The sequence below is a fragment of the Misgurnus anguillicaudatus genome, chromosome 3 (genome assembly GCF_027580225.2).
Source record: "Misgurnus anguillicaudatus chromosome 3, ASM2758022v2, whole genome shotgun sequence".
NCBI classification, from domain to species: Eukaryota; Metazoa; Chordata; class Actinopteri; order Cypriniformes; family Cobitidae; genus Misgurnus; species Misgurnus anguillicaudatus.
In genome coordinates, this window is record NC_073339.2 from 32,167,976 (window position 1) to 32,194,990 (window position 27,015).

General features: G+C 37.5%; 2 protein-coding genes across 2 annotated transcripts in view; both read right to left on the reverse strand.

Moving 5' to 3' along the window:
• Positions 1-2,829: 2,829 nt before the first annotated feature.
• melk (maternal embryonic leucine zipper kinase) lies at positions 2,830-17,183 on the reverse strand. Its single transcript, XM_055205496.2, has 18 exons — positions 16,968-17,183; positions 16,461-16,541; positions 16,236-16,321; positions 16,012-16,128; positions 15,788-15,931; positions 15,613-15,681; positions 14,380-14,472; positions 14,181-14,279; positions 13,855-13,923; positions 13,673-13,771; positions 13,305-13,391; positions 12,245-12,373; positions 11,821-11,973; positions 10,443-10,716; positions 6,138-6,231; positions 3,763-3,922; positions 3,492-3,595; positions 2,830-3,391 (listed from the first exon to the last, which is right to left on the reverse strand). Exons 2-18 carry the CDS (start codon positions 16,522-16,524, stop codon positions 3,214-3,216), a joined length of 2,019 nt encoding a protein of 672 aa, XP_055061471.2. The 5' UTR covers positions 16,525-16,541; positions 16,968-17,183; the 3' UTR covers positions 2,830-3,213.
• A 3,889-nt stretch (positions 17,184-21,072) lies between these two features.
• frmpd1a (FERM and PDZ domain containing 1a) overlaps positions 21,073-27,015 on the reverse strand; it is a 64,590-nt gene continuing 58,647 nt past the window's right edge. The window contains exons 14-17 of the mRNA XM_055205497.2: positions 25,847-26,029; positions 25,606-25,750; positions 24,315-25,397; positions 21,073-24,153 (exon numbers count right to left, since the gene is read on the reverse strand). Of these exons, the coding sequence (XP_055061472.2) occupies positions 21,488-24,153; positions 24,315-25,397; positions 25,606-25,750; positions 25,847-26,029 (4,077 nt within the window). The 3' untranslated portion in view covers positions 21,073-21,487. The remainder of the gene's footprint in view (positions 24,154-24,314; positions 25,398-25,605; positions 25,751-25,846; positions 26,030-27,015) is intronic.

The window sequence follows — 27,015 nt, forward strand, 5'->3', positions numbered from 1 at the left end:
CACAAACACAATAAAGTAAAGAATTTAAATAAGATAAACTGTAAAGGCTTGAAAAACAATAAACTGAATAGGCAGAAATAAACTATGAGCTGCCACAGGGGTTGTGATGTTCTTGGCCGAACACCAGCTTGGTTACCTTAGTTAACTTCCAACTCAAGGACCTTTCAAGGACTTTCCAGGTCCAATACACTCAAATTCAAGGACTAAATGTGGGGACACATTTCAAGTGAGAGCAAGGTTACATCGTGTTACCTTTTAAGATACATTGTTACAGTTCCCTTTCAAGGGAACTCGCACTGCGTCACTCCGGTGACACTTTGGGGACGCCTCAAGGGGTAAGTGCGTCTGAATGTGTACATCAAATTCAACCAATGGTGAGGTTTAACGACAAAGACAGGGTGACGCGGGAGGCAGGACGTATATCGCTATCTGAAATATTGCCGAAGACGGTGTTACAGGGATGCAGGAAGTATGGCAAGGGAGACGCAGGGTCTCGTTCCCTTCTCAGGGAACAATAGTTAAATATGTAACTCGAGACGTTTTCATGTGTCAAACACAACTATGCCAAAAAGCATTTTGGTATGAATCAACATTCAAATACAGAATATATAAGCTTTTAAAGCAAACATTTTAGCATGTGTATGTATATTTTCAAAAACTTCCCAGGGCCTTACATTTTTCACCCCAGATTCACAAACTTTCAAGGACCCGTGGGAACCCTGAGATGAGAGACCAGCTTAAGTCCAACAAACCACCTTATGCTTGTTCAGTTGGTCTTTTACAGCCAACTGACTGACAAATAACCTATTCGTACAGTCCATAAGATCATTGGGAAAGCAAGTGAACAAAATAAAGAAAGACATGTGAAAGGGCTTGTGGAAAAACTGAAAGTAGAGGAGACGTTTTAAGGAGATGTGAGAGAGAGATGACAGCTAGCGTCTGTTCCCGCAGCTGGCCCTTGCCCCCCCACCTCTCTTAAATGCACAGCAGGAGTCATTATCATGGGTGGGGGGTGAGTTCACACCCATATTACCACCTTACCCTCCTATTAATATCCAACCAGCACACACACTTCATCCGATGTTAACTATGTAAGCACTCATATCTGTCACACTAATGGCTATTGTTATGCTGATACGCACAGTAGGACTGACACACAGGTTGATCCCACTTCAATCACAATAGAACGGTTAAAGCAAGATAATACATGATCTAAACAGCATGTGACACTGGTTTCACAGACCTACACATAGCGTGAAGTGGTGGGAGGGGCTTAACAGGAATTTTTGTCGTGGACCATCATCAAATTGTTATTATACAGATAATTATTTTTAAGACATTAATTCTAATATTATTACTGTTTATTGTATTTTTAATTTTTGGGTAAACTTTACCATTATGTAGCTTTATATAATTTATCCATATCATTTATTGGTAGGGCTGTCAAGATTTTGAAATTTGTCTGACAGTTAAAGGGGCCAGTTAAAGACTTTTTCAAGATGTCAAATAAATCTTTGGTGTCCCCAGAGCACAAATGTGAAATTTTAGCTCAAAATTCCATATAAATAATTTATTATAGCATGTTAAAATTGCCACTTTGTAGGTGTGTGCAGAAATGTGGCGTTTTAGGTGTGTCCTTTAAAATGCAAATGAGCTGATGAAATTCAAACACTGATCACAATGATGGTGGTTTGTTGCAAATAAAACTCAATTGTGCTTTTCTCTGCACTAAATGACAGTGCTGTGGTTGGATAGGGCAGATTAAGGGGTGGTATTATTATAATAAGAGCTCCTTATGACATCATAAGTAGGGCCAAATTTTAACAACCTATTTTTCATGTGCTTGTAGAGAAACTTTACCAAAACTAAGTTAGTGGGTGGATCTTTTTCACATTTTCTAGGTTGATAGAAGCACTGGGGACCCAATCATAGCACTTAAACATGGAAAACGTCAGATTTTCATGCCATGGCCCCTTCAGTTGTCTAATAAATTGTGGCGATTAAGATGATTAATTGTCTGTTTTATTGCTTTGACATTTAATTCTCATATTTTTTTTTTTTGTTTATGAAATAATTTCCACACATTGGTGTAATTATTTTAATTAAATCTTCTGCAAGATTTACCTGACAGTAAATATTAATACACATAAAACATATTTAAAAGTAATTATTTAATAAATATATCTTTTAAAAATTTAAAATTAATTATAAGAAATAAACACAATAAAGTGTCTGAAAAAAAAATCATACCATAACAGGCCTTAAATAGTAGCCAATCCTTCTAAGGTCATACTAGTACTGGACCACATGTCTGTAGTGGCTGCAAAAAAAATCAAGTCCTTACAGATCTGTAAGAATAGCATCCTTCACTTCCCTAAATTTGGAATTGCTGTTTTGGAAATGTATGTTTTACCTGGCAGTTCATACTACTTATTAAAGTTTAGCAGCATTTCTTTAAATGCAGTTTTTTTACACTGTATTGAATGGCTTTGCAATGTATTGCATTACACATGTCAGTTAAGGAGCACCATCTGATCCTATTTCGTTAATACAGGCGCTGCAGCTCCCCCTTGTGTTTTTTAGAGAGATGTGCAATCATTGCGGTGATCTGAAATCATTGCGATGAGGTCAAACAATCGCGATAAGACAATAATTTAATCATTGTGACAGCCCTATTTATTCGTTTTAGTAAAATCCACTATTCAAACTGTATTAAAAATGGTGTTGTTAGGTTGCTATGGGAAGTTAATTTGGAAAATTGGATCTGTTGGAAAAGCTTTCTTATTGATGTTTATCAAACAAGACATGTGTTAATGACACATCGAGAAAAGCTGTTAAAAATATTTATTTTCTAAAATTCAAAGAGCCATTAATATTACAAACTGAACATGAACAAAACTGACAAACAGAGTAACAGATTAGGAGCTTAAAACAAATAAAAACATGACAGACACTAAAGGATGAAGACAGAAAACAAACAAAGGTAACGGGTATTTTATAATAATGCTGTAAGAACAACTCCATCATCAGAATTTAGCTTAAATTAAAATAACAAAACATATTTTTGCATTGATAAAGCGCATGACAAATAATACTAGTACGAGGCAAAATGATGGACATTGTCATAAGTAGTGAAATACATCATACATTGTAAACAGACCTCTTTGACCCTTTCAACTAAGGATGTAATGCAATGTCATTCTGTCGGTGAAATCATATGCTCGAGGTGGACAAGATGTCTTCTACCAGGTGTTTGTATACCCAGGCGTCACCTTTGAGCCGTTGCCGACGAATACCGACCACCTCTGGCTTATGCAGCAAACACACCTCCAGCTCGAACTGCATGGTCACCTTGCCAAAGTCCGACTGCGTGCGGCACTTCAGAGTATAGCTACCAGAAAGATCAAACATTGCAATACCTTAAATATATAACACATTGCTATGGGTAATACATATAGTGCTGGCCGAATATAAGGCATCATTTAACATACCCTTTCTGAATGAAGTCCACATTCTTCTCCGGTAAGATGCTGAGAATCTGATTCAGCACTTGTTCTGCATTAGTGTGACTGGTAAGGGTCACATTGTATTGAGCCTGAAAAACATGAAAAACAGTTTCTTTGAGTTTTGATCTACAATTTCTTACACCTGAAAGCACCTATAATGAATGAAGTTCTGAAGTTGTTCCAATAAGAACACAAAGATGCATCCGATAAGTTAGTTTTTTAACACAACCGTGTGTAACAGCAGGACAACCAAAACCTTAATTTTGCGTGGCCCATCTCGTGGTCCTCTCTTTTTGCTGGGTGTGAGCATCGTGATGACTTTATCCAGGCCTCTTTCCAGACTACCAAATACTTTCCCACCCTTTCGCTTCTGTCCACTGTCTACCTGACAACCTGCAAGATCCAGCGATCGAGACCTGGACACATGGGAAACGCCATTTAGAAAAACACAAGAGAATCAATAACATTGTCAGCACCCCTTAATAGTGCATCTCGTTGCAGTTATGTTAAAGGGGACATTACACAAGACTTTAAAGGGACACTCCACTTTTTTTTTTAAATATGCTCATTTTTCAGCTCCCCTAGAGTTAAACATTTTATTCTTATGAAGGACTTTGCTGCTGTAACATGGCTGCAGGAGGCGTAATGATATTACGTAGTGCCCGAAAATAGTTCCCTGCTATTGAAAGATACTGAGGGGACTATTTTCGGCTGATGCGTAATATCATTGCATCTCCTGCAGTTACAGCAGCAAAGTCCTTGTATAGAGTATAGTTCCTAGCCATATCTGCCTAGAAAATCTCAACTTTTAATTTTCTGTCGGTCTTAGTACACAATCTAATTACAGAAGAGTCAAGTTTTAAATAGGAAAAAAAACGAAACTCTTTGGTTATTTTTTAGCGCGATGCTAATGGTCTAATGAGATTCAATGGATTACGCTAAGCTATGCTAAAAGTGATACCGCCAGACCCGGTGATCAGCTGAAAGCATTCCAAAACGGTAAGAATCAAATGTTTAACTCCAGGGGAGCTTGAAAATGAGCATATTTTCCAAAAAAGTGGCGTGTCCCCTTAAGATGTCAAATAAGTCTTTGGTGTCCCCAGAATGCGTATGTGAAGTTTAAGCTCAAAATACTATAGAGATACCATATAGGGGTTTTTCCTTTTAGATGCAAATGAGCTGATCTCTGCACTAAATGGCAGTGCTGTGGTTGGATAGTGCAGATTAACTCATTAACCGCCATTGACGAGTTATCTCGTCATTTATGAGTTCATATTTAACTAATAAATATGCCTTTCTGGCCGAATTTCAAAGTGAAAGTGTCATACTTTTATCCACCAGATGGCGCCAAACCGAATTTATCAAAAACAGAAGTTAAAAAGATTTAATGATTTATTTTAACTGCCTTTATGTTTAATAGTCATTCTGAGTCTGATCTCTAACATAAATTCCTTTACAAAAACGCAATTTTTAAAGCTTTTTGCTCAAAATGTTATATTTTTGAAGAGAAATATCCATATTTCAGTGGTTAAATTAAGTGGAAAAAGTAAATATATAATGAAAGTTTTTTCCCCATTTTGTTTGTTTGTTTGTTTACCGATTGTTTGAAAGCAGAGGGTGTGTTCTTTAATTTGATATAATTTGTATGTTTATATATTTATAGAAAATAATTTTTCCTGCAAGGAATTTTGTGAAAATTTTGTTAAAATCACAAAAATGCAGGTGGGCAACTTTTCTCAAAAACTGGCGGTGAATGAGTTAAGGAGCGGTATTATCCCCTTCTGACATCACAGGGGGAGCCAAATTTCAATAAGCTATTTTTTACATGTTTGCAGAGAATGGTTTACCAAAATTAAGTTACTGGGTTGTTCTTTTTCACATTTTCTAGGTTGACACAAGCACTGGGGACCCAATTATAGCACTTAAACATGGAAAGGAAGTCCTAAAAGATGACAATTTATTAAGAATAATCTTTACTTTGATCTTTTGAGGTTTTTAATTGTAATCTGAAAATATACATTTAGGACGTAAAAGACCATTTACAAAAATAAAAGCTAATAAAGAATGTACTTGTGTGCCAGTTAACTAATTTAAACCTATAACTTTTACATGACAACAACTAGTTTTAGTGTTCAGAAACTAAATGCAAATGAGAGTGAGTGGAAATCTTTCAGGTAAAACGCTATGACATATCTTTAAAGGTGAAGTTATCTTTATAAATATTAGAATACTTTTAAACCTAGTTTTTAGTACAGATAAACAGGTACGCTATTCGTAGAAACTTAGAAATATTAAGACTGCTCCTCTAAACAATTCCCAATCTAGCTTAGTCTGTAGGCCTAACTGTTGATTATTAACTGGGGTGATATTACATCATCAATATGAAAACTGACATGTTTTTATGGTCTTGGTCTCGACTCAGTCTCGACTCGTAAAAGGACTCGGTCTTGACTGTATTTAAAATTCAACGGACTCTGTCTTGACCCTTCAAAGACTTGGTCTTGACTTGGCATAGGCGGTCTCATCCCCATCACTAATTTCCTTATTTGTGATAGTGGAGTACAACTTCTACCCTTCACGCTAGTGTGTCCCATAATCTTCCTCCTCTCAACATTCAAAAACTTTCTGTACCTCCTCTCAGGGCTGAAAGCCAGCATGTCCAGCTCTCCCTGCTGTTGGTCCATCTCTCTCCTGCGGGACATTTCTTTAGAGGCACTGGCCGCTCCTGCACACACACACACACAAGGAACAAACACATGTCATTACATGCTACACGTTGCCAGCAGCACTGGGAACAGTGACACGTACACCTGTCAGTACGCGCTTCGGGAGTTGTCTTATACAGTACACACGCACGCACACAAGCTCTGTCCCCAGTGTGCTGCTGTCCGTTCCAGTGCAGAAGGTGCTGTGTGACAGTAACGATGTGACCGCAGTGTATGTTGGGACATAATGACTTTTCCCAAGACAGACACACACTCACTCAAAGTGAATCAAACTATAGACGGTTTCAGCAGTAACAACATAAACAAAACGACTTTCGTGGAAAAACTTCACTTTCGGTAAACTCCACGAAGAATCAATAACAACAAAGTCCTTTTAGAGTAGACCTTTTCTGATAACAAGCAAAATAAATGACAATTACCTTAGTTCAAATCATAGCTAAAGTTTATTAAAAACTACACTGAGCCAACGTTACTGTGTAAAATGTGTACTAATGTATAATGTTAACTGCGGATCAGCTGCCAAACCTCCCTTCACATAGTGGTGATCCATGATCTCCCCTGGTCTTTAGGAAACCAAAACATTTGTTATTTTCGACGAGGTATTTTTAGAACCTAAGCCAAAAATAGCCTTTTTTTTTTGACTGTCAATATCACAATGTACTATTATCAAGTGCAAGGTATCTTTTTTTAGAAAACAACTGGCTTTCAACAAATTACAATCATTGATCATTACTGAATATTGTGAGTTTGTATTTAGACTTTAAAGGTACAGTTTGTAAGATATTTGCAGTAAAATATCCAAAAATCGCTACACTGCAAAAAATTATTTTTAAGAAACTTGTTTTCAGTAAAAATATCTAAAAATTCTTAAATTAAGATGCTTTTTCTTGATGAGCAAAACGACCCAAGAAAATAAGTCTAGTGTTTCGATCAAAAATATCTAATTTAAGTGATTTTTTGCATAAAACAAGCAAAAAAAATCTGCCAGTGGGGTAAGCAAAAAATCTTGAAAATTTTTCTTAAAGCGTAACTAAACCCCTGGTCAGAGCCTGACTCCACCCACTGGCAATATTTGAAAAATGCAAGAAAAGTGGGCAGATCCCAACGAAGATAGAGGGGATGAACTAAGTGTGTGGTGAGATCGTAACAAGGGCGTGGTGAGCTTGAACCTGCTTACGTCACGAGTCATTTTTGGACCTACCATCCAATAGGAAAATTCAACTGCAGTAGCCACCGTTCAACCTGAAGAGGGCAGCACTCAGACGTTTTTACACCATATATTGTAGTATTGAAACACGTTATATCCAAATGTCAAAAAACTTACTAAAATCAATGAACAGCACTAATAAAGCATCATTCTTACACATCATTAACAAAAAAAAGTTGGTTTAGGGTTTAGTTACACTTTAAACACTAAATTCAAGAAAAATTTGCAGTCGCCTGTCAATGACGTTAATATCCATGTTACCCTTTGTTACTGCCTTTACTGACGTATAAACTACATGACAACATTGTTCTTGACAAATGCGTCTGTCGGGCTACTCGCTGGTTTATGGTGAGTTTGTTGATCTGAAAACTTAATTCTGTGCTGTGTTAACATATGATCCAATTGGACTAATACTGTAACATCTATGACTAACAATTGCGTTTTAAACATCACATGAAATAAAACGATGTCAACAAACGCAACATTTATGAAACTTGATTAATTTACCTCATGTGTTACTTTACGTCATGATTTCTCGTTCCGGTCTGATTGATGGCCATCAGCGGTTGAGTTAAAGACAACAAATCCCATCATTCCAAGCTGCTTCAGAGCATCATTAATCTACGTCAATGATATCGTTTTGATTGTGCGCCATCTAGCGGCGGATTCTACAATTTGTATCTTTAAATAGTTTTTTTTTAAACAGAAATAAATGTTACTGTTTTCATTTAGAAATAATCAACAAAACTATTGATAGAAAGAATCTAACACTTAAAGGTACAATTTGTAAGATATTTGCAGTAAAATATCCAAAAACTACTAGTCCGGTGTTATATATTTTGTCTAGCTGATTACTAACAATATCTATAATGTTTTCAACTACCTTATGAGAAAATTGCTGCCCTAAACAGTGACACGGGGCAGTGCAGTCGCCGGTAAATGACGTTAATATCTACGTTACCCTTTGTTACTGCCTTTACTGACATAAAAACCACGACAACAGTGTCGTGGACAAATGCGGAAGTAATAGCGTCTGTCGGGCCACTCGCTTTTTTATGGTATTTTTTTAATTCTGTGCTGTGATAACAAACCATCGTATTGGACTAATACTGTAACATCGATGACTAGCAATTGCGTTTTGAACATTACATGAAACCTTACATAACGAAAAAAAAAACGATGTCATCAAACACAACATTTATAAAACTTGATTACTTTACCTCACGTGTAACATGATTTTTCGTTCCCGTCTGATTGATGGGCATCATCGTTTGAGTTAAAGACAACAAATCCCATCAGTCCACGCTGCTTCAGAGCATCATTAATCTACATCATTGTTATTGATTTGATATGGCGCCCTCTAGCGGCGCGGATGTGGCCAAAACCGGTATTGCAATCACAAAACTTGTGGCTAAAACTGGTACTGCAATCACACAACTGGTGGCCCATACACAAAATTACAACATAAACATCAGTTGAGGGCTGCAACTCCACTTTATAAATGGCAATATCCTGGCCAGACCACTGTGTTATAAGTATTTGAAATGAAAATGATTTCTTAATGTCCAGTGACATATCAGGGCCATTTTATGATTAATTGATCCTGATTCCTTTAAGACTTGAAAACTATACTGTAGTACATACATACAAGTCATTTTAGTGTTACTGATATACACGTTTTCATTTAGGTGGCTTTTTTACCCCAGTGCTCAAGCCATTTTCATACACTTCACTTCTACTTCTTCTAGAGCTTGGAAAAATGTGTCGGCGCCAAAACTCACGGTCTAATAGGGTTAAAATCAAAGCAGATCAAAAACTACACTGAGCTACGTTATTGTGTAAAATGTGTACTATATAATGTATACAATGTTAGATTGGCTGTCAAAACGCTCATCACACAGCGGTCATCTCCCCTCATCTTCAGGAAACCAAAACATTTGTTATTTTCGATGAGGAACTTGTCCCAGAGTTCAATTTAGCCACTAGCCAGACCATTAAACAAACAGAGACCAGAAGTTAAGTTCCGTCCAGGTGCTTACTGTAAGCGCAGACCGCCGCAGTTTCCAAAGTAACCGAAAATCATTCATTTAGAATGGAAGCTTGCTTCACTCAGCTTCAAATCCATCTGCGTCGTGTTTTGAGCGACAAGAGCGTCAATCAGAAAGTTGAAAGGAGACCAACTTTATGGTAATGAGCTATGAAGCAACCAATCAAAATATAGCCCAGACGTTCTTCGCTGGCTGATTCCGGAGAAACATACGAAGTAAACTTTCATTCCTACCAAAACACTAGTTCTGAGAAAACAGACTTCAAAGCGGCCAAAGCGTCAACAAGCTTCCCCGTACTTTTTGATAAGCGTCCTTGACCGGGCAGCCTGAGCTTCTCTGGAAGCTCAAGTCTGCGGCGGTGTGAACGTACAGTTAAACGTAACAATGCGTGTGCGTCCAATGAAACCGTCTTTTAACTGTATTCATACTCGAAAACAGCTTAATTGACTATGCTTATTGTTGGCTACTTAGACAAAGCAAAGCTTCTGCCAAATGAATACATGTAAATGTAAACATGCAGCATAAACTGTGCTTAAATATTATGGAAGTACTGTGATAAATGATGAAGAAGATAAATAAGGAAGGAGGTATATATAAGGATAAATGATAAATGAGGTAAGCACACAGTTGTTGGTACCCATTGAATTCCATCGTATTTTTTTTCCTACTATGAAAGTCAATGGTTACAATCAGCTGTGTGCTTACTATTATTTATCAAAATATCTTCTTTTGTGTTCATCAGAAAAAAGAAACTCATACAGGTTTCGAACTTTTGGGTAAACTATCCCTTTAAAGCCTCAATTTACACATGACATTGACACTTGATAGTGCTCTTTGGATAGATAAACAAACAATCACCCTTTTAACAAAAAATGCTTTTTCGAAGATAACAAAAGTGCACAGATCGTACACTTGTCGTGCTGTGGTGTTTAATTTTATTCGCTATAAAGCTTACCTCGGTTTGTGTCACTGCTTGTGTTTATAATGTTGTTGTTGGGTGTTGTCGCAACAGTTCTGTTGGATCGGGTGGCCTTTCTGCTGCTCATTGGAGTTCGGGGAGCAGGCAGAGCAAAAACATCTCTATCTGAGCTGTTTACAGACAGATTTTCTTTATTTTCTCTGGTCCTTTCACGTCTCTCTGGCTTCTGTGGGCAGGGCTTGCCTCGCTCTATAATGGGGGACTGACCCAAGTCATACCACCTATTCTCTGATGTTTCAGAGGTGAGAATCTGAAAAATAGATCCCAAAACAATTTATAACAGTCTCACAACGTTCTCTAACAATTAAGGTTGCAAGTTCATGAACTTCATACAGGGTTCCCACACTTTTTAACTTTGATACTTCATGATTATTGAATCAATGATTTTTTAAAAATAATTTATACAGATTGCACAATTTCTACATTTAAGAATTTGTCAGATGCTTTAAAGAGGACATTTCACAATATGTTTTTAAGAAGTAATAAAAATCTTTAGTGTCCCCAGAGTATGTATGTGAAGTTTTAGCTCAAAATACCCCATAGATAATTTATATAGAATGTTAAAATTGCCACTTTGTAGGTGTAAGCAAAAATTTGCCTTTTTTGGGTGTGTCCTTAAAAATGCAAATGACAGATGAAATGCCAACAGTGATCACCATACTGGTGGTTTGTTGTAACTCAATTGTGCTGTCAATAATTTTTTCTCTCGGCACTAAATGGCAGTACCGTGGTTGGATAGTGCAGATTAAGGGCGGTATTATTATAACAAGATCCCCTTCTGACATCACAAGGGGAGTAAAATCTGAATGACCTATTGTTTCACATGCTTGAAGAGAATGGTTTACCAAAACTAAGTTACTGGGTTGATCTTTTTCACATTTTCTAAATTGATAGAAGCACCGATGACCCAATTATACAACTTAAACATGGAAAAAGTCAGATTTTCATGATATGTCCCCTTTAGCGACTTATGTTCCTTGTAATGTGATCCCTGAAAATCAAACCCATGATCTTTTGCGCAGCAAAACACAATTCTTCGCTAGCTGAGCTACAGAAACACTTTTTTTTTAGAAATATTATCTATGAAATAGTCACTTAAATAATTCCCAGGTACAGTATGTTTGTGGAAACTCCATACACAATCCATCTCTACCAACATTGCATCAATAAAACTCGTAAACCTAGATCAATTTAGAGTGACTGTGTTCCCTATGTCACAATAAAAGTAAAAAAAAGCAAGTGAGAGTAAACGGAAATGAGTGTGGTTAAATGTAAAAAGAGAGAGATTTGTGGGATATAAGCAGCACAGGACTGAAAGAAAGGGCAGACAAATAAAGAGAACAGGGTGGCTAACCATGCGTGGAGTGTTTGTGGTGTGTGTGTTCTTGGGTGTGAGAGGGGTCCAGGAGTTCTCGTCATCGCAGCAATCAAGGGGGAAGACCACAGAGCCCAGCACCACTGGGTGAACACCATCATCATCCTCACTGAAGCGTAGACTCTTCTTCAGCTAACACACACACACACACACACACACACACACACACACACACACACACACACACACACACAGGAATGTAAAATAAGTACCAGTGCTAGCAGAATTTTTTTTTAAATATGCTTAGTATCTGAATATGGTATAAATCTATACCAACACAGTACCATGTTAGCACATCATGTTGTTTTTTGTAATAAATGTGAACTGAACATTGCGTTTATGAAACCACAGCATGCTTTAATTAACTCTTGTGATGCTTAATTTGTGAATAAGGGAGACTCACTTGTATGTCTTGTAAAGGAGAGTAGGTGGAGTCAAGCACAGGGCGCTCGGCCCTCAGACGCACAGGGCGACCTTGGCGCTTTTTAGCCAGCAGTAAAAGATAAGTCGCTGTCATGTGGTCATACTTCCACTGGAGAAACACACATTTGTGTGACACACTTACAATAAAGGCTTAAAACAGTAAGTCACAAACGCATAGAAGTGGCTATGGCTGATAGACTGGTGTCTACTGACATCTAGTGGTCATAATTAATACATTTAAAAAAAGGTGTTTAAAATAAATATTTTACCCAAACATAAAAATGATCTTATAATGTACTCATACTCATGCCATCCAAGACTTATGACTTTCTTTCTTTAAGAAGTAATATACAATACTGTGCAAAAGTTTTAGGTCACCATTAGATTGGTTGTTTTTGCAATGGTAGAGTGATCATATATAATTATTACTCAGTCTTTTTATTAGAATATCATCAGAAAATGCAGGAAATATATGTATATAGTATTAAAAACAGTATAAAAGTATAAGCTGAAGTGTCAAGTATTTAATGTAAACTTCCACTTGAGCAATAGCAGGGAGCTGCAGGATCACTTAAACATAAATGAAATTAAATCCTAATTTCTAATTCTAATCGAAGGACTTCAGTCTCCTTAAAAAAGCTAAAGATGTGTTTTTATGCCAAGAGAGCTCACACTAAATACTGACTGATGCCTGAAAAAGACATTTAATTTTTTTTTTACATACTTCCTGTATTTTCAGTTTGTATCTTGATAAAAAGAGTGAAAAATAAAAATGAATGACATTAAAACTTTGCTTAAAAACAAAACGGGTGGTGGTGGCCTAGACTTTTGCAGGTCTGTGGTACTGTACATCTGGGATAGTATGAGAGCACAAGTAAATTATGAGAATTTTTATATTTGAATACCTACAGATCATTACTACACTATCTACTTACAAGTATTTAAGAATACATAAGAAACAAAAAAATACAACCACCCAAAATTAGAGCTTCACCTGCAATAAGAATATGATGTAAGAAAAATGGGTTTGGTTTCTCTACCTCTGATACAATTTTGATTGTGCGTTGCCTGGATTGTTTGAAAGCCACTGCCATTTCAGTGATACAGTCATCATCAATATGACCCAACTAAAAAGAGAAGAAATTATTCGAACGTTAAGATGGGTTCAAACATTGCTACTAGTTGGTTTATGAAATACAATAAGATATGTTTAAAGAATGCTTCCTTTAGTTTTTATATCAATAAGGCAAATTTAATGTAATAAATGGGAAGAGTCAGAAATGAGCATTACTCAATAAGATAACATTAAAAAAGGCAGTGCTGTTGTGGTTTGAATGGAGCTGACAAAAAGGATTTTGCAAGCAAATGTAACTGCAAAAGTTAACAAAAGTGTAAGAGCTCATCTTACAGGATGTTTACTGTGCCACTCCACTGGTGTGCTGTAACCCTTCAAAACCCAGGGATGATCAAGCAACTGTTTCACTGTCAAACGCCTCTTTGGGTCCACCTGCAGGTGAAGTGAATGAACGGCAATGAAACAGCGTTGCCTCCACAAAAACAAATATAAAAGACACCGATCACACACAGTACCTGCATCATCTGGTTCATAAGCAGAATGCTTCCGGGTGAAAGCCAGTGTGGGTGACTGTAGGTTCCTCTCTGTCAAAATACAAGCAAATATTTTTAAATCACACAGCTAATTTTTTAGCTGTTTGAAACAAATTGCACAGTTGCAATTCATCACAAAGGTCAAACAGACATGTAAATCAGATTAAACTGCTATACCCAACACAGCTGAGATAGATTTAGATATGGATGGAAATGAATAAATTATTTCTTATCACAGCTGAACAAATAACAAAACAGTAACAGATGAAGTGGTAGTGTCATAACACTCACATGAAACACAAACTTACTGTGATTTTTCTGTAGAGGACCATACAATTGTCATCATCAAATGGCAGAAAGCCACACAGCAGAGCATAAAGCAACACACCCATACTCCACACATCAGCCTAAAACACACACAGTCACATAAAGCTTATTTACTTATTCATGTCAAATAAACTAAACTGGACTAAAATATGGCAAGTAGCAAACACGCTGCACACTGACCTCAGAACCAATGTACGCCTTGCCCTGAATGAGCTCAGGAGCTGCGTATGCTGGACTGCCACAGCAGGTCAACAGTTCATAACCCATGCCACCCTAAAACAAAGAAACATTAACTTTCACAGTGTCTCACAAACCCAGATGTCAATATCTGGGTGATTCTCACGAAACCATTGAAACACCACGGCACTAATGATTTTAGCTTTAAAATGTGTTATATAGTAACATTAAAAAGCATCAGAATACTGTCTTCTACCTTGCACAATGTGTGATTTCAACATAAGAATTTATAATTGGAAATTTTACCTAATTTTCTGCTGAAATTCTCATTACCACAATGTGTCCGGCTGTGTTTGAACATGCGTTATGTTGTAATTTAATCAAATTAACACAAAAATATTAAGAAAAAAAAATAAATGGATGTTTTGCTAGACTACTTTAGATGACAGAAAAAATATTTACTGAATATTCATGTATAATAACAACGAAGAAAAATTAGGAAAATTATGTGTCCATGCCTGATGTTCTCATCCTCCGCAACACTTTTTGAGAACAGTTTAAGCACACATACAGAATTTTAATAAAGTTTGATTTTGAGTGACCAAGCACATGGACCAGTTACTTCAAGATGGCTACCCGGTAAGATCATTTTTTTACAGTTAATTTGAAATTTTGTCTTGTCAGAATGCTTACACGACATTTTGATTATCATTACCGCAACAGATGCTTATTAAATGTTAATTTAATTAATAGAAGCATAATACTGTGATTTTAAATGCATGTGCAGAATCTCCAAATTATGTTCTTTCAGGTTTGTCATGTCATTTTGAAAATATGTCAGTGTTGATGTTTTCTGACTGTTGCGGTAATGAGATTTTTTAGGACTAATTTTTTAAATTATGTTACAAAAAGTGTTAAATGATAAGTAAAAGTTTTTAAATTAATGTTCCCATTTACTCCAGACTTTGTTTTTCAATGTCTGGTGGGAAAAAAAGTTAATTTAAGCATTTTTTACATTTTCATGCTTGACATTTTTAAAACCAAGTTTTCGTGAGAATCACCCATCTAGAGATTTAATTTTATAAAGAAAACAAAAATCGATTTACAATCATAGGTTTGATTCCCAGTGAATGTCAAACTGATACAATGTATACCAAGTAACTTTTGATAAAGTGACTATAAAATGCATAACAGTAATGTAAATGTACGCAGTAGACAAACCAGATAGATACACACCTTGGGTTTGGCACAGAGGCCAAAGTCAATGAGTTTCAGGTTATGATCTTCATCAATAAGCAGGTTTTCCTAAGATCAGTAAAAATAGTTATTGCTTTAAATAACCAAACACGGTTAAATGTGAGACATCAGTATACAAAAAACTATTTAAAATGAGCTGTTCTGATGGACTAACTGGTTTGAGGTCCCTGTGGGCGTAGCCTTGGCTATGAACGTAGGCCAACGCAGAGACGATCTGACGGAAAAACACCCGAGTCTCCTCCTCTGATAACCGATCTTTGGCAATGATGTAATCGAACAGTTCTCCACCAGGACAGTACTAGGAAAAGTAACGAAAGAGACATATGAAGACTAAAATATTTTAATGAACTCTAGAGTCACAGTTGGAGTAAAACATACCTCAAGCACCATGTAGATCTTGCTTGATGTCTCAATGACGTGATAAAGACGACACACGTGTTGATGACTGAGGTTCTTCATAGCCTCAATTTCTATCTTAACTCGAGGCAGGTCATCCTAGGAATAGATAACACACACTTACAATTAAAAAATGACTTTCATTAAGGCAACAAAACATTTTCTTATCAAGTATTTTTGGTAAAGCATGACTAAAGTCACCTTACCCCTAGATCTTTCTTTTCCATTATTTTGATGGCCACTTTTTCTCCTGTCAGTAAATGTCTACCAAGTTTTACCTTGGCAAACCCACCTGTGTGTTAAAAATAAACTTACATGAAAAGACTTGAAATGTAATCAGATTTAGTGAAGACTGATCATTTTATAAACTTACTCACAAACACATAATCTCTGAAGCAATAAAGCCACAAAACACAATCAGGAGACATTACCTGAACCAATGGTTTCATAAACCTCATAGTGCTTGAGAAGTTCAGAGGTGTTGTCCGCAGGCATACTGAAATCTTTCAGACCTGCCTCAAAAACAGCACAAATTCATTAGCACAGAGCACATGTATGTTTATTATTTTAAACAGTGACGAATTTATTTTGGATGCCTCTTATCACATGTTTGCAACATGAAGAAATTGATGACATGATTAAAAAACTAAGTTTCGATCAGGTGTAGTTCATTTATTTCATTTTTATTCAAATGACAGAATATGTAAGAACATAATTCAACACTTAAACCAATGTAATTGTTTTGTACTGTGATGAAAGAGCTTGTATTTTTCTAAAGACAGACATTCTTGTATTTTTGTCGACTGATGAATGCGTTATTACTGTGTTAAGGTAAAACTTAAAATATAGTTTAACATCAAACTAACGTCAGCTAAAAATAAACCATGATCGTTGAATCAACAAAGTTTGTTTAACATAAACAACATAACGTTACTCACCAGCAGTTCTCCAACGTTTAGCTTTAAAACGATAAAAACAAATTTAACACAAATGTGGGTATACTTTACGATAAAATATAAAATGACGCTGTTAAGATTTCATTTCTTTCTAATCCCGTTATAAAACTAAAACTGTCGAAACATCCTCCATAAACATCTTTTAAAATTTGAATTTCCCACTTCCTACGTCTGATGATGACTTCCGGTTTCCTGTTAATGTAAAAGTCTCTCGCGGCGGTAAACGCAAGGAATTTACATAATACAATTTTTAATGAATAAATAACGTAGCTGTTTTTCTTCTTCTTTGATGTTTATGGGCGGTTCCTAAGTATTGTATTTAGGAAGATTTTTTTTTATTAATTGATTTGTTTATTTGATTATATTTGTTATAAATTGTTTTAGGTGTTCTGTGAATGAGAGTTTGCCAAAATTGGAAAACCTAACTACATCAGGGGTAAAAACAAAGGGGATTATCAGGGGATTTTAACTGCAAAAGTAGAAAATTAATTGATGTAAACACTTTTAAAATAAATTTCATATTTTTTATTCAAAATCTAAGCCCTGCAATCTGAGCCCTGCAAATGCACACATAGCTAACTTACAGGTAAAAAAAACAGAATCAGAAGGAAGAGTTTCTTTTCACTGCAGTCACGACTGTGTCAATTTAGAAATATTTATAATATTTTGTATCCCAGATAGCATGTCTGTAAGATGTCTGCTAAAGATCTGTAATACATCTGCTGTGTAAAAACATCTGATAAACATCTTAAAAAAGCAGTTTTACATACATTCTAAAATCATAAACAATAAAATCTACTAAACGTCTATGATATCGACCTGATACGAGCAAACACTTAAAAAATATATCTTGCAGATGTAAATGCACATCAAATAGACGTCTCCAAGATGTATGTGTGCTATCTGGGATATTATACAATGCATAAACAACACTTGGATTAAATAGCAAGCTGGTTGTTGTTATTCATGCCAAAAAAGTTCTTTAAGTTATCTTAAAAAGTTTCTGTGTTATATGTAGCATTGTTTTTTAATGACTTTCTATTGACCAGATATCAATAATATTACAATTTTGTTGGTAATTGGTTGTTGTCTTTGTATTGCATATTAATTTACTTTAATGTATGATTTACAGGTACGCTAATTGAAAACATGACACTATATGGAAAAAATGCAATAGTAAGTAACAGATAATGGCACATACCTGTATAGGAAAAGATGTAGCTTTTAATATTGTATATTCAAATTATGAAAACAAACTTTGGTTATTTAAAGTTCATTTTAATAAGGTGGGTATTACTGCATTACAAAGTAAAGTTAACAATTCTTTCACTCACTGGTCATTCTCTCAGTCATGCTTTCATGTCTGTTGGCATGCATCCCGCTTTTCCAAGATATACAATATGTTTATGCCTTACAGCATGCCTTAAAGGAATAGAGTGCATTGCTGCTTTTTGGTATTTAGACATTTTACACTGCTAATGAATGACTCTAAATGTTTCTAAAATATATTTACAATAATGTAATTGTTGCATGAATTTGTGAGCAGTGTTTTGTGAAAAATTTTAATATGCATATGGGTGATTTTATAATTGCAGGTACATTTGGTGTTCAATGTCATTTTTTCTGCTTTTTTCAAATGTTTATATTTTTAATTAGTTTAATAATTTGGATCACAAGATGTTACATGCCATGACAATATAACATTTTCCATAAAAAGTGTCTTATATATAGGCTAGCTGAAAATCATGACTTCCTGTTGTCGGAATAATTCAATGTGAGTTCTGTTACCGTCAAACTCTGTTACCAAGATAGAGTAACAGTGTTGACAGTATTTAACAGAACTGGCAGTCATACACAGAGGGTGTTTTCACACCTCTGAATGCCCTTGGAGTGGTTCAGTATGTAAATGTTCACCATAAAAGTTTTTCTTAAGATTTTTGCTAAAACTGAAGGAAAGAGACTAACAGAACTGCGCTACAATGCTGCGTAACGACAACATGTGACAACATTAGTGGTTAATTGGTTCAGCACGCATACGATCATGATCTGCGGATAAATTTGCACATTTAATTTAAATAGTGAAAGTTTATCATTTGTAAATGGTTCTTGCAAATAGGCATTTTAAACAATTTAAAGGTCACATTTTTTGTGATCTAATTTTTCAAACAGTTACTGTTTAATTCTGTTAGAGCATAAGTAATACCTGCAAAGTTATAATGCAAAAAGTTCAATACCAAGCGATATATTTCCTTTAACAGAATTCGCTTTTCAAGCACTACAGAGAACGGCCGGTTTGGACTACAGCCCTCTACTTCCCGGTTGAATGATGTCAATATAAGAGTTTTTGACTAAAACTCCACCCACAGGAATACGTCAGTCGTCAGCTTTGGCTCAAACGGCTCTGCTAAGCTAAACTGCTGTCGAAATAATTTGTTTATGTTTAAACCGTCTATAGCCAGTGTGAAAGCACCCATTTCTCTCCCTCTCTCACGCACATACATGACGTTAAGCCCGATTTATAGTCGTGCGTAAGTTCTACGCCCTATCCGTAGCCTGTGCGTAGCTCTGCGTAGCCTGACGTGCACCTCGCAAAAATTTTAACAGCGCGTCAGTTCTACGCGGACCGCAAGCGCTGTGATTGGTCCACCAGAACCCCTCCTGTCAGGTAAAAAAACTGCGTCATAGGTATTTCCGTTTGCGACGGTGAAAACAAAGATGAGCCACGTTGAGGAGTGATTTAACTCAAACTGCAACAAAAATCACTGTTTATTTACTTCCATCATTGCTGGTCTTTTCAAATCATACACAACAAGTTGCTGTTTCTTCTTTGTTTGTGGGTTAACTTGCCAAGCTTCTTCTTCTCTGACGGTCGCGCTGCTACTGGTTACACGCGTGGATACTGCCTACCAGCGGTTTGCGCGTGTGTTTGCACGTCGACGCGGAGGATGACGCAAAAGTATAAACGAAAACCGATGCGGAATCTACGCCGTCGCGGCTACGCTGTAGGACCTACGCACGACTATAACGATCCCTTTACTCTACCTTGAAAAAGACCTTTGATGTTATGGCTTATAACATCTTGTGATCCATGACAATTAGTACCAAATTATTAAATACTTAAAGCTCTGTTTTTTCCTGTGTCTTCGAAGCACTGATAGTGTTTACGGTGCGCAAAATAACATGCGCTTAAGTATTTTTCACACAATTCACTTAAAGGTGCAGTGTGTAAATTTTAGCGGCATCTAGTGGTGAGGTTGCGAATTGCAACCAATGGCTCAGTCCACTGCCCAACCCTCGTTTTTGAAACGCATAAAGAAGCTACAATAGCCACCACCGGACAAACATTTTATTGTCGGAGACAACTTAGTAAAAAGGTTTGTCCGTTAAGGGCTTCTGTAGAAAGATGGTGGCACAAAATGGAGACTTTTATGTAAGGGGACCCTCGGTGTACGTAGATAAAAACGTCTCATTCTAAGGTAATAAAAACATAATGGTTCATTATAAAAGGTCTTTATACACCACTGATAATATAGTTTGGTGTATTATTTTGCATTTCTTTCAAGAGATCCTTCTAAAAATTACACACTGCACCTTTAAATCTATTACCACTGTTTTCACTGTCCTTTCACTGGCTGATGTCTTCCTTGTTCTATAACAGCAACATTACACACTAACTAAAGTTTGAAAAATGGGATAACGAAAAATGGCACCTTTAAAAATGGAAAAAGCAGAAAAAAATAATGACTTTGGCAAAATAATGACACCAAATTAACCTGCAATTATATACTGTACTCATCCACATGCAAAAGTCAATGGAATGTATTTTGAGTGAAGCTGCATTCACTCAGTCATTCAATCAATCAGCCATAAGTTTTGGTTTAGTCTTTTCTCTAGTAAATTGACTGATTACTAAATTACTTATAACCCAGCTTATTGTTTATTACTACAGACTCTTTAAAATCTTTCTCCAATAGGAATTAGGCCTGGCGGAAGAAAAAATACTTTATATATATATACCATATACCATATACCATAACACAGGTGAGAATAAAAGTGAGAAAGCGGTCAAGAAAGAGAAAACATGAGAGAGAGCGTAGAGTATTTAAAGTCCTTGTCTATGCTTTCCCTATATGATGCAGAACAAATAACAGATAACCATAGTAAAAAGACAATAGCGGTTACATTCAATTGTAAATCCTCATAATTAACATACAAATAAATCCAGCTTATTAGTACAAAGTTGTGTTTCTAAATGTTGTAGCTCAATGCATTTAAAAAAAATCAGAGGCAGGTTTTAAGTTTTTGTATGTGTGCAAATGTATGTTTTAGTGCATGCTTACTATTTGTATGCCAGTGCATTTGGACAATATCAACTGCCGCAATATTTATTTATCTTAACATGTCTATTCGAACCACTTTTCGCGTTTAAACAGAGAGCTATTCTGTCAAATAGCTTGTAGCTTTTGGTTTAGGAAATGCTACAAAATGTAACAGTTCAGAGGTCAAAGGGCAGTAAGAGTGCGAAAAAGCTGGGTGAGGCAGAAAACTGAGGTTGTCAGTGCAGTGCATTGGCGAGCAAGGAGTTTAATACTGAGCTCATGACAAGTGTTCCTTTCAGCAGCACATCCCACTAGTTCTGCCGCACGAGCGAAGTCCTGATACGTTTTTGTAACATCTGCTAGTCCTGTAAGCGCTTGGGCATGACGCTCCCTGCATCGCTGGCAGCTGGAGAAGCACAAACACACACTGGTCAGCTGCACCAGTGAACGAAAGCTTTCTGAAAGTGATTGAAGTGTCTCCTCTGGTGTCTGCCCAACCCTCACCACATGCTGACACCCAGCCAATAGACCCCGAGCTTCCACATGCAGTCGACTTTTGTTTGTTGAAAAATGAGCCACACAGGTATCCCTGTGGTGCTCTTGGACCCCCTCTTGATTCTTCATAGAACTAACAAGGATATTTAAGAGTGTGTCCACATCCATCTGCAAAGAAAGAAATCCCCTTGGTGGTAGAGGATACCGACGTGTCAGCAGGGCAGTGACTGCATCTTCGTGAGTGTCCGACAGAAAACAGTCAGTGGTATCAAGAGGGGACAGAAGGAGACCGAGCTCTGTAGATGAAGAAGGTGGCAGTACAACATGAGGAAATGAAGGCAATGGAGATGATGGTGAGAAAGATGCAGGGGATGCTGAGAGAGAAGAAGGAGGAATAGACACTAGCAGTGCCTCCTCTGCTTCACCGTGGTTTGTTCTGTGGGAAAATTCATAGACTGTAAGTTCATCATCAAAGGTAGCGCTCTCTAGGACTCCACTGAAACAGTTTGTATATACTGTTTGGCAGGCCTCGAGTGGTGTCTGGGCATCGTCCATTACTGTCTCACACCCCACAGCCAGTAGTGAGCTACAGCTTACATCTGGTTTCTCCTGCTGATATGGGCTGGACAAAGACTGTGGCTGGCCTGTGGTAGGTTTTGCCCTGCAGTTTGTGAAAACCCCACAGCTGGATATAAAGTTAAGGGGAGTTGTGCTTAAAGGAGAGCAGCTATGTTTTTGAAATCCACTAACTTCATTAGATGTTACCACCTTCCAGGGTACATTTAAGTTTTGTGTGGTTACCACTACAGACGAAGGGCTGACTTGGAAAGAATCTATGGGAGAGAGTTGGACCCTAGGACACAAGGTTATTCCAGAAAACTCTTTGGGATTAGTTTCACTTTTCTGCTGTCCACATAGTTGGGGATTTATGTGGCTGACCTCTCCTACCTCTTCAATAATCTCAGTGACCTCTTCAGGTACTATAGTAACCACTTTTACCTCTTTTACATCAGCAACTCCTTCATTCGAAGTTATATCCTCAGTTGCCTCTTTTGCCACTTCAACTTCATTTGTTTTCAGTTGTGATTCTGAAAGCCTTCTTACAGATTTAACATTACTTGCAGTGGAATTACCACTTAGCATTTCCTGAGAACGTGATAGGTAGAGAGGGAGGTTCTGGATCTTTCCCCGTAGTGTTGAGGCAGAGAGTCGCCCAAGGATTCCAGATGAACAAGGTGTAAGAAAGAAGTTTTGGGCTGGTTCAAAAGATAAAATACCAGAAGACAGTTCTTGAATGCATGGGTCACAAGAACTGTCATTTTTGTCAGATTCTGATTCTTTCTTCGAAAATAAGTGCTTGGGTGGGTAATGTGCATCATTATCGGATGTTGAAGACACGCTGTGACTCCTGGCCCTCTCTGATGGCTCTACTGTGTCTTTTCCCAGCCCAAATTCTAGTACTAAAGTATCGTTGTTCATATCCCTGTCTATATTTGGGCTTGTGGTATATGATATACTTGGGATATGGACACAGGGCAAACTAAGTTGGGTTTTTTGGCCCAGTCTTGGCAATGAGCTGCTCTTGAGGGGCACTGTTCTGCGCTGGAATAAAGATTCCATTTGTTTGTATGCCTGGTCTTTAGATGATCCACTGTTGTCACTTGTTTCTCTAGATGTATCAAAGTGACCTCCAAACAGTGTCTCAGCCAAACCTCCTTCTGCACCCCCATCTTGATAATCATTTCCATGGTTGCTGCTACTACCTTTGTCCCGAAGCCCCATGGGTGAACGTACTGCTACTATAGTTGGTGATACAGTAGACATTAGCTCAGTGACTGATTTGCACTCCATTGAGTCTGGTTCCATCTCTATAAGTTGCTGTTTCCGCTGATATGCCTTGTTTGAATGTGACCCTGCTTGTGTATCCGTGGTGAGTCCTGACCCACTGGGTTTAAATGGGTGGATAGGTTTGGATTCTAATTGTGCTGGTTCTCCTTCAGAATGCGTCAGGGATAAGACTGTTGGACACAGACTTTGATCTAAGCAACTACCATCAAAACATGCCATCCGGCCAGTGTCGGGCTTGAGAGATATAGAACCATAACTTGGGACGCTGTTGCCTAATTGTTCCTCTTCTGGAAAAGATACTAGGGATGTATAATTTGTTTCCATGAATGAGCGGCGCTTCTTGGACCTTTTTTGGAACCTTGACAAATGATCTTGAATAGCCACTTTTTCCTGCATTTCTTCCTTCTTTTCTTTCTTTTCTAAATCATCTGCATCTTGTTCACTGACACATATTCCAGTCTGATTTAACCTTCGTGTGCGTGTCCTGGTGCCTGGAGTAGAATCTTCTGTAAAATAAAATGCCAGTAAATAAAAAAAACAATAATGGGTATACCAGTATAATCTGTATAAATACTATTCCTATTCATACAGCGCATTGCTGTACTTTTACAACATTTCTTAGAAATAATTTGAGAATGTTTTATAAAGTTTTTAATCTATGTCATACCTTTTGTTATGGCAGTTGAAGAGAGATCTTCAGGGGATATGAATTTTTCCTGAGCATCAAAGAACTCTTCGTCTGAACTGCTGTCTCCAAACCCTGGTGGGGGGAGAAAAATCGGCACTGTTTCCATCACTTTAACTTCCACTTTTTGCAGATCCATCTTTCCTTCCTTAGAACCATGTCCTTCCTTAGAACCTGAAGGAGAGAGAGGTCGTGGAATGCGGGCACTGTCAGGGGTAACATTGGAGCAAATATTGTAGTAGTGTCTAGTGTCGCCATTCTCAAATGAGAACACATATTCTCCAGAAGAGGGAACTGTGCTTTTCAGTTGATTTTCAGGTGACCCCTTTTTGTGCCTTTCTTTCTCTATTCCTAGATCCTCACAGTCCTCATCTTCACTTGCTTCAGGTGGGCTGGGGAGACATTCAGCAATATTTGAGAGTGCAGCAAAAGCAAAGATTTGGTCAACCTCAGACTCACAATTTGAATCTGCAGAGAACATGTCACTTAGGGGATGACTGTCTTTGCTCTGCAGTTGCACTGGAGACAATGATGGAGTATAGTGGTCTACATTGCAAAAAGACTCTTTCACTGGTAAATGCCACGGGTAAGTGGCAGAGTAGTATGTCATGAGGTCATCCTCCTCTAGAGCATCTATAGAGTCACTGGAGATGCTGGTCATGAAAAGTGACTCAGTCTGGAATGAATCAGATGCTTCAGATGTTGGGTCATCTACAATAACGACACACTGCGGATCTTTAGGCTTGTTCTCTTGCTCTTTGTCATCATTGTCTGCTCCCACTCTTTCATCATCTGTTTCTACCCTCTCTTCATTATTAGCAGTTATAAATTCAGGGCTGGTTTCTTTCTTCCTTTCACAGTTTTTCTCCATCTCTTCCTCTTCTTTCTCTCTGTCCCTCTCCGCCTCTTCTTTTTCCATCAGACTTTGTTTTTCAGTTTCTCCATCTAGATCATCACTGGGCTTAACTATTGTTTTGTTGTTTTTGGTACTAGCAACATGAGCAAGGAGAGCATCCATGTCTGTATCTGAGTCTTCAGAGTCACTGCCACAATGTGACACATAACCTATAAATACAGGCAGAAGCAGATCAAAACGGATTAGCAATGATGGTGGGCATGGTAAAAACTTTCTACTGTACATTTCTTAGTCACATTAGATCAGTTGATCATAGTTGCATTGGAGACCAGCTACTGACCTTACTTCAGCAGTTTGTTTTGTTAATTTTTTCTGTAGTTTGTTATTTTTAAGCACAGTAAGAAAACTGTTGCATACCTTCTTCTGCTGATATGCGGTGGTTCTTTGAATTAGCTGGCCATGGAAAAACACAGATCTGGGGGTCCACAAGAAGTTTGCAGTATCCAGCAACCAGACACAATAGATCTTTAGCTGCTACCGATTCCAACAACAAGGTTAATGGCTGACAAAGTGGTAGAAAGACATAAAAAACAGGAGTATTTTATAAAGTGCACATTTTGTAGATCTTTACATGCTCAGGTGTACTGTATATGGATACCTTGATATCTTGCAGGTAGATCTTGACCAGACTAACTCTTTCAGATTCCGGAAACAGTTCTACTCTGGTAACGCAGCTGAATTCTGTTAGTATGGTCATAATGCTCAGTTTGTGATTGATCACCTGACTCACCCCATACTTAGCTCCCACCAACAAGCTCACTGTTGACTCTCTGTCCTGCAGCTGGTTAAATTGAAAAAGAGCACTGAGTATGCAACAGACCAAGACTGGTTTAGGAAAAATAAATAGAAAGGAAGAAAATTATGAATTCAGATAAACCAAAAAGATTGTAAATAGCAATGGTGGCCAGTGACATCTTTTTTTTTTTGGGCCATTTTTGCCTTTTTTTGATAGAAAGTAATTTCAGAGAGGACAGGAAAGTATAGGGTGAAGAGAGGGGTATGGGATTGGCAAAGGACCTCGAGCCGGGATTCAAACTCGGGTCGCCAGAAGTGCGTCTGCACCATGTGTCGGAGCACTGTCGGTGACATCTTTTTTGAGGGCGCACAATGCGAAGCTCGTCTCAATGTGTATTTAGCTTGTCATTTGTGTGGCTCTTCATTTGAAAATATGTGTTCGGCGCGTCATGTGTGAACCATGTGCATCATGCGTCTTGTCAAAATAAGCGCCCGCCGCAGACGCGTCTAAAGGGTTTATGATAACGTTTGCCAGATACTCTCTTAATCTCATGTTTAATCAGAGTTTAGTGTTAAAGGGAAATTCCGCCTTGAAATGATCCTAGGGTTAATAACAAACGTGTACCGAGTTCGACCGTTCACTGTTGTTTGTTTTTTATGCTAGTCTAACGTGACCAGTGTTATTGCTAAACGCAAATTAGCATGTTATGGTAGCCTTCGGGGCTTCAGTGCATTAAAAACGAAATCGCTATGTCTATACTACTAATAATGCTCAAAATAACCCCACACTTACACTGTAGCACAATGAGGGTCTCTATATGTAAACCGAAGCATTGAGAACTTTGCAAGTGTACAGGCAGTTCACCAAAAAGAAACATTTACCGTTCACGTCTGGACCACACACCCACGCGGGCGCCACCCCGGGAAAACTGAACTCCCGCGTGAAAGCACAACACCTGTTCAGGGCAACAACGTTTCACGCGAGAGTTTAGTTTTCCCAAGATGGCGCCCAAGGTTTACATATAGAGACCC

Bases quoted from the DNA above. Each gene is read 5' to 3' on its own strand.
- melk (XM_055205496.2), bottom strand. From the start codon at position 16,524: ATGCCTGCGGACAACACCTCTGAACTTCTCAAGCACTATGAGGTTTAT. The intron at 13,924-14,180 runs GTAAGTTTGTGT...GTATTTTGACAG, and splicing joins TCCTCTACAGAAAAATCACA to AGAGGAACCTACAGTCACCC. The intron at 11,974-12,244 runs GTGAGTCTCCCT...TGTGTGTGTTAG, and splicing joins CTCCTTTACAAGACATACAA to CTGAAGAAGAGTCTACGCTT.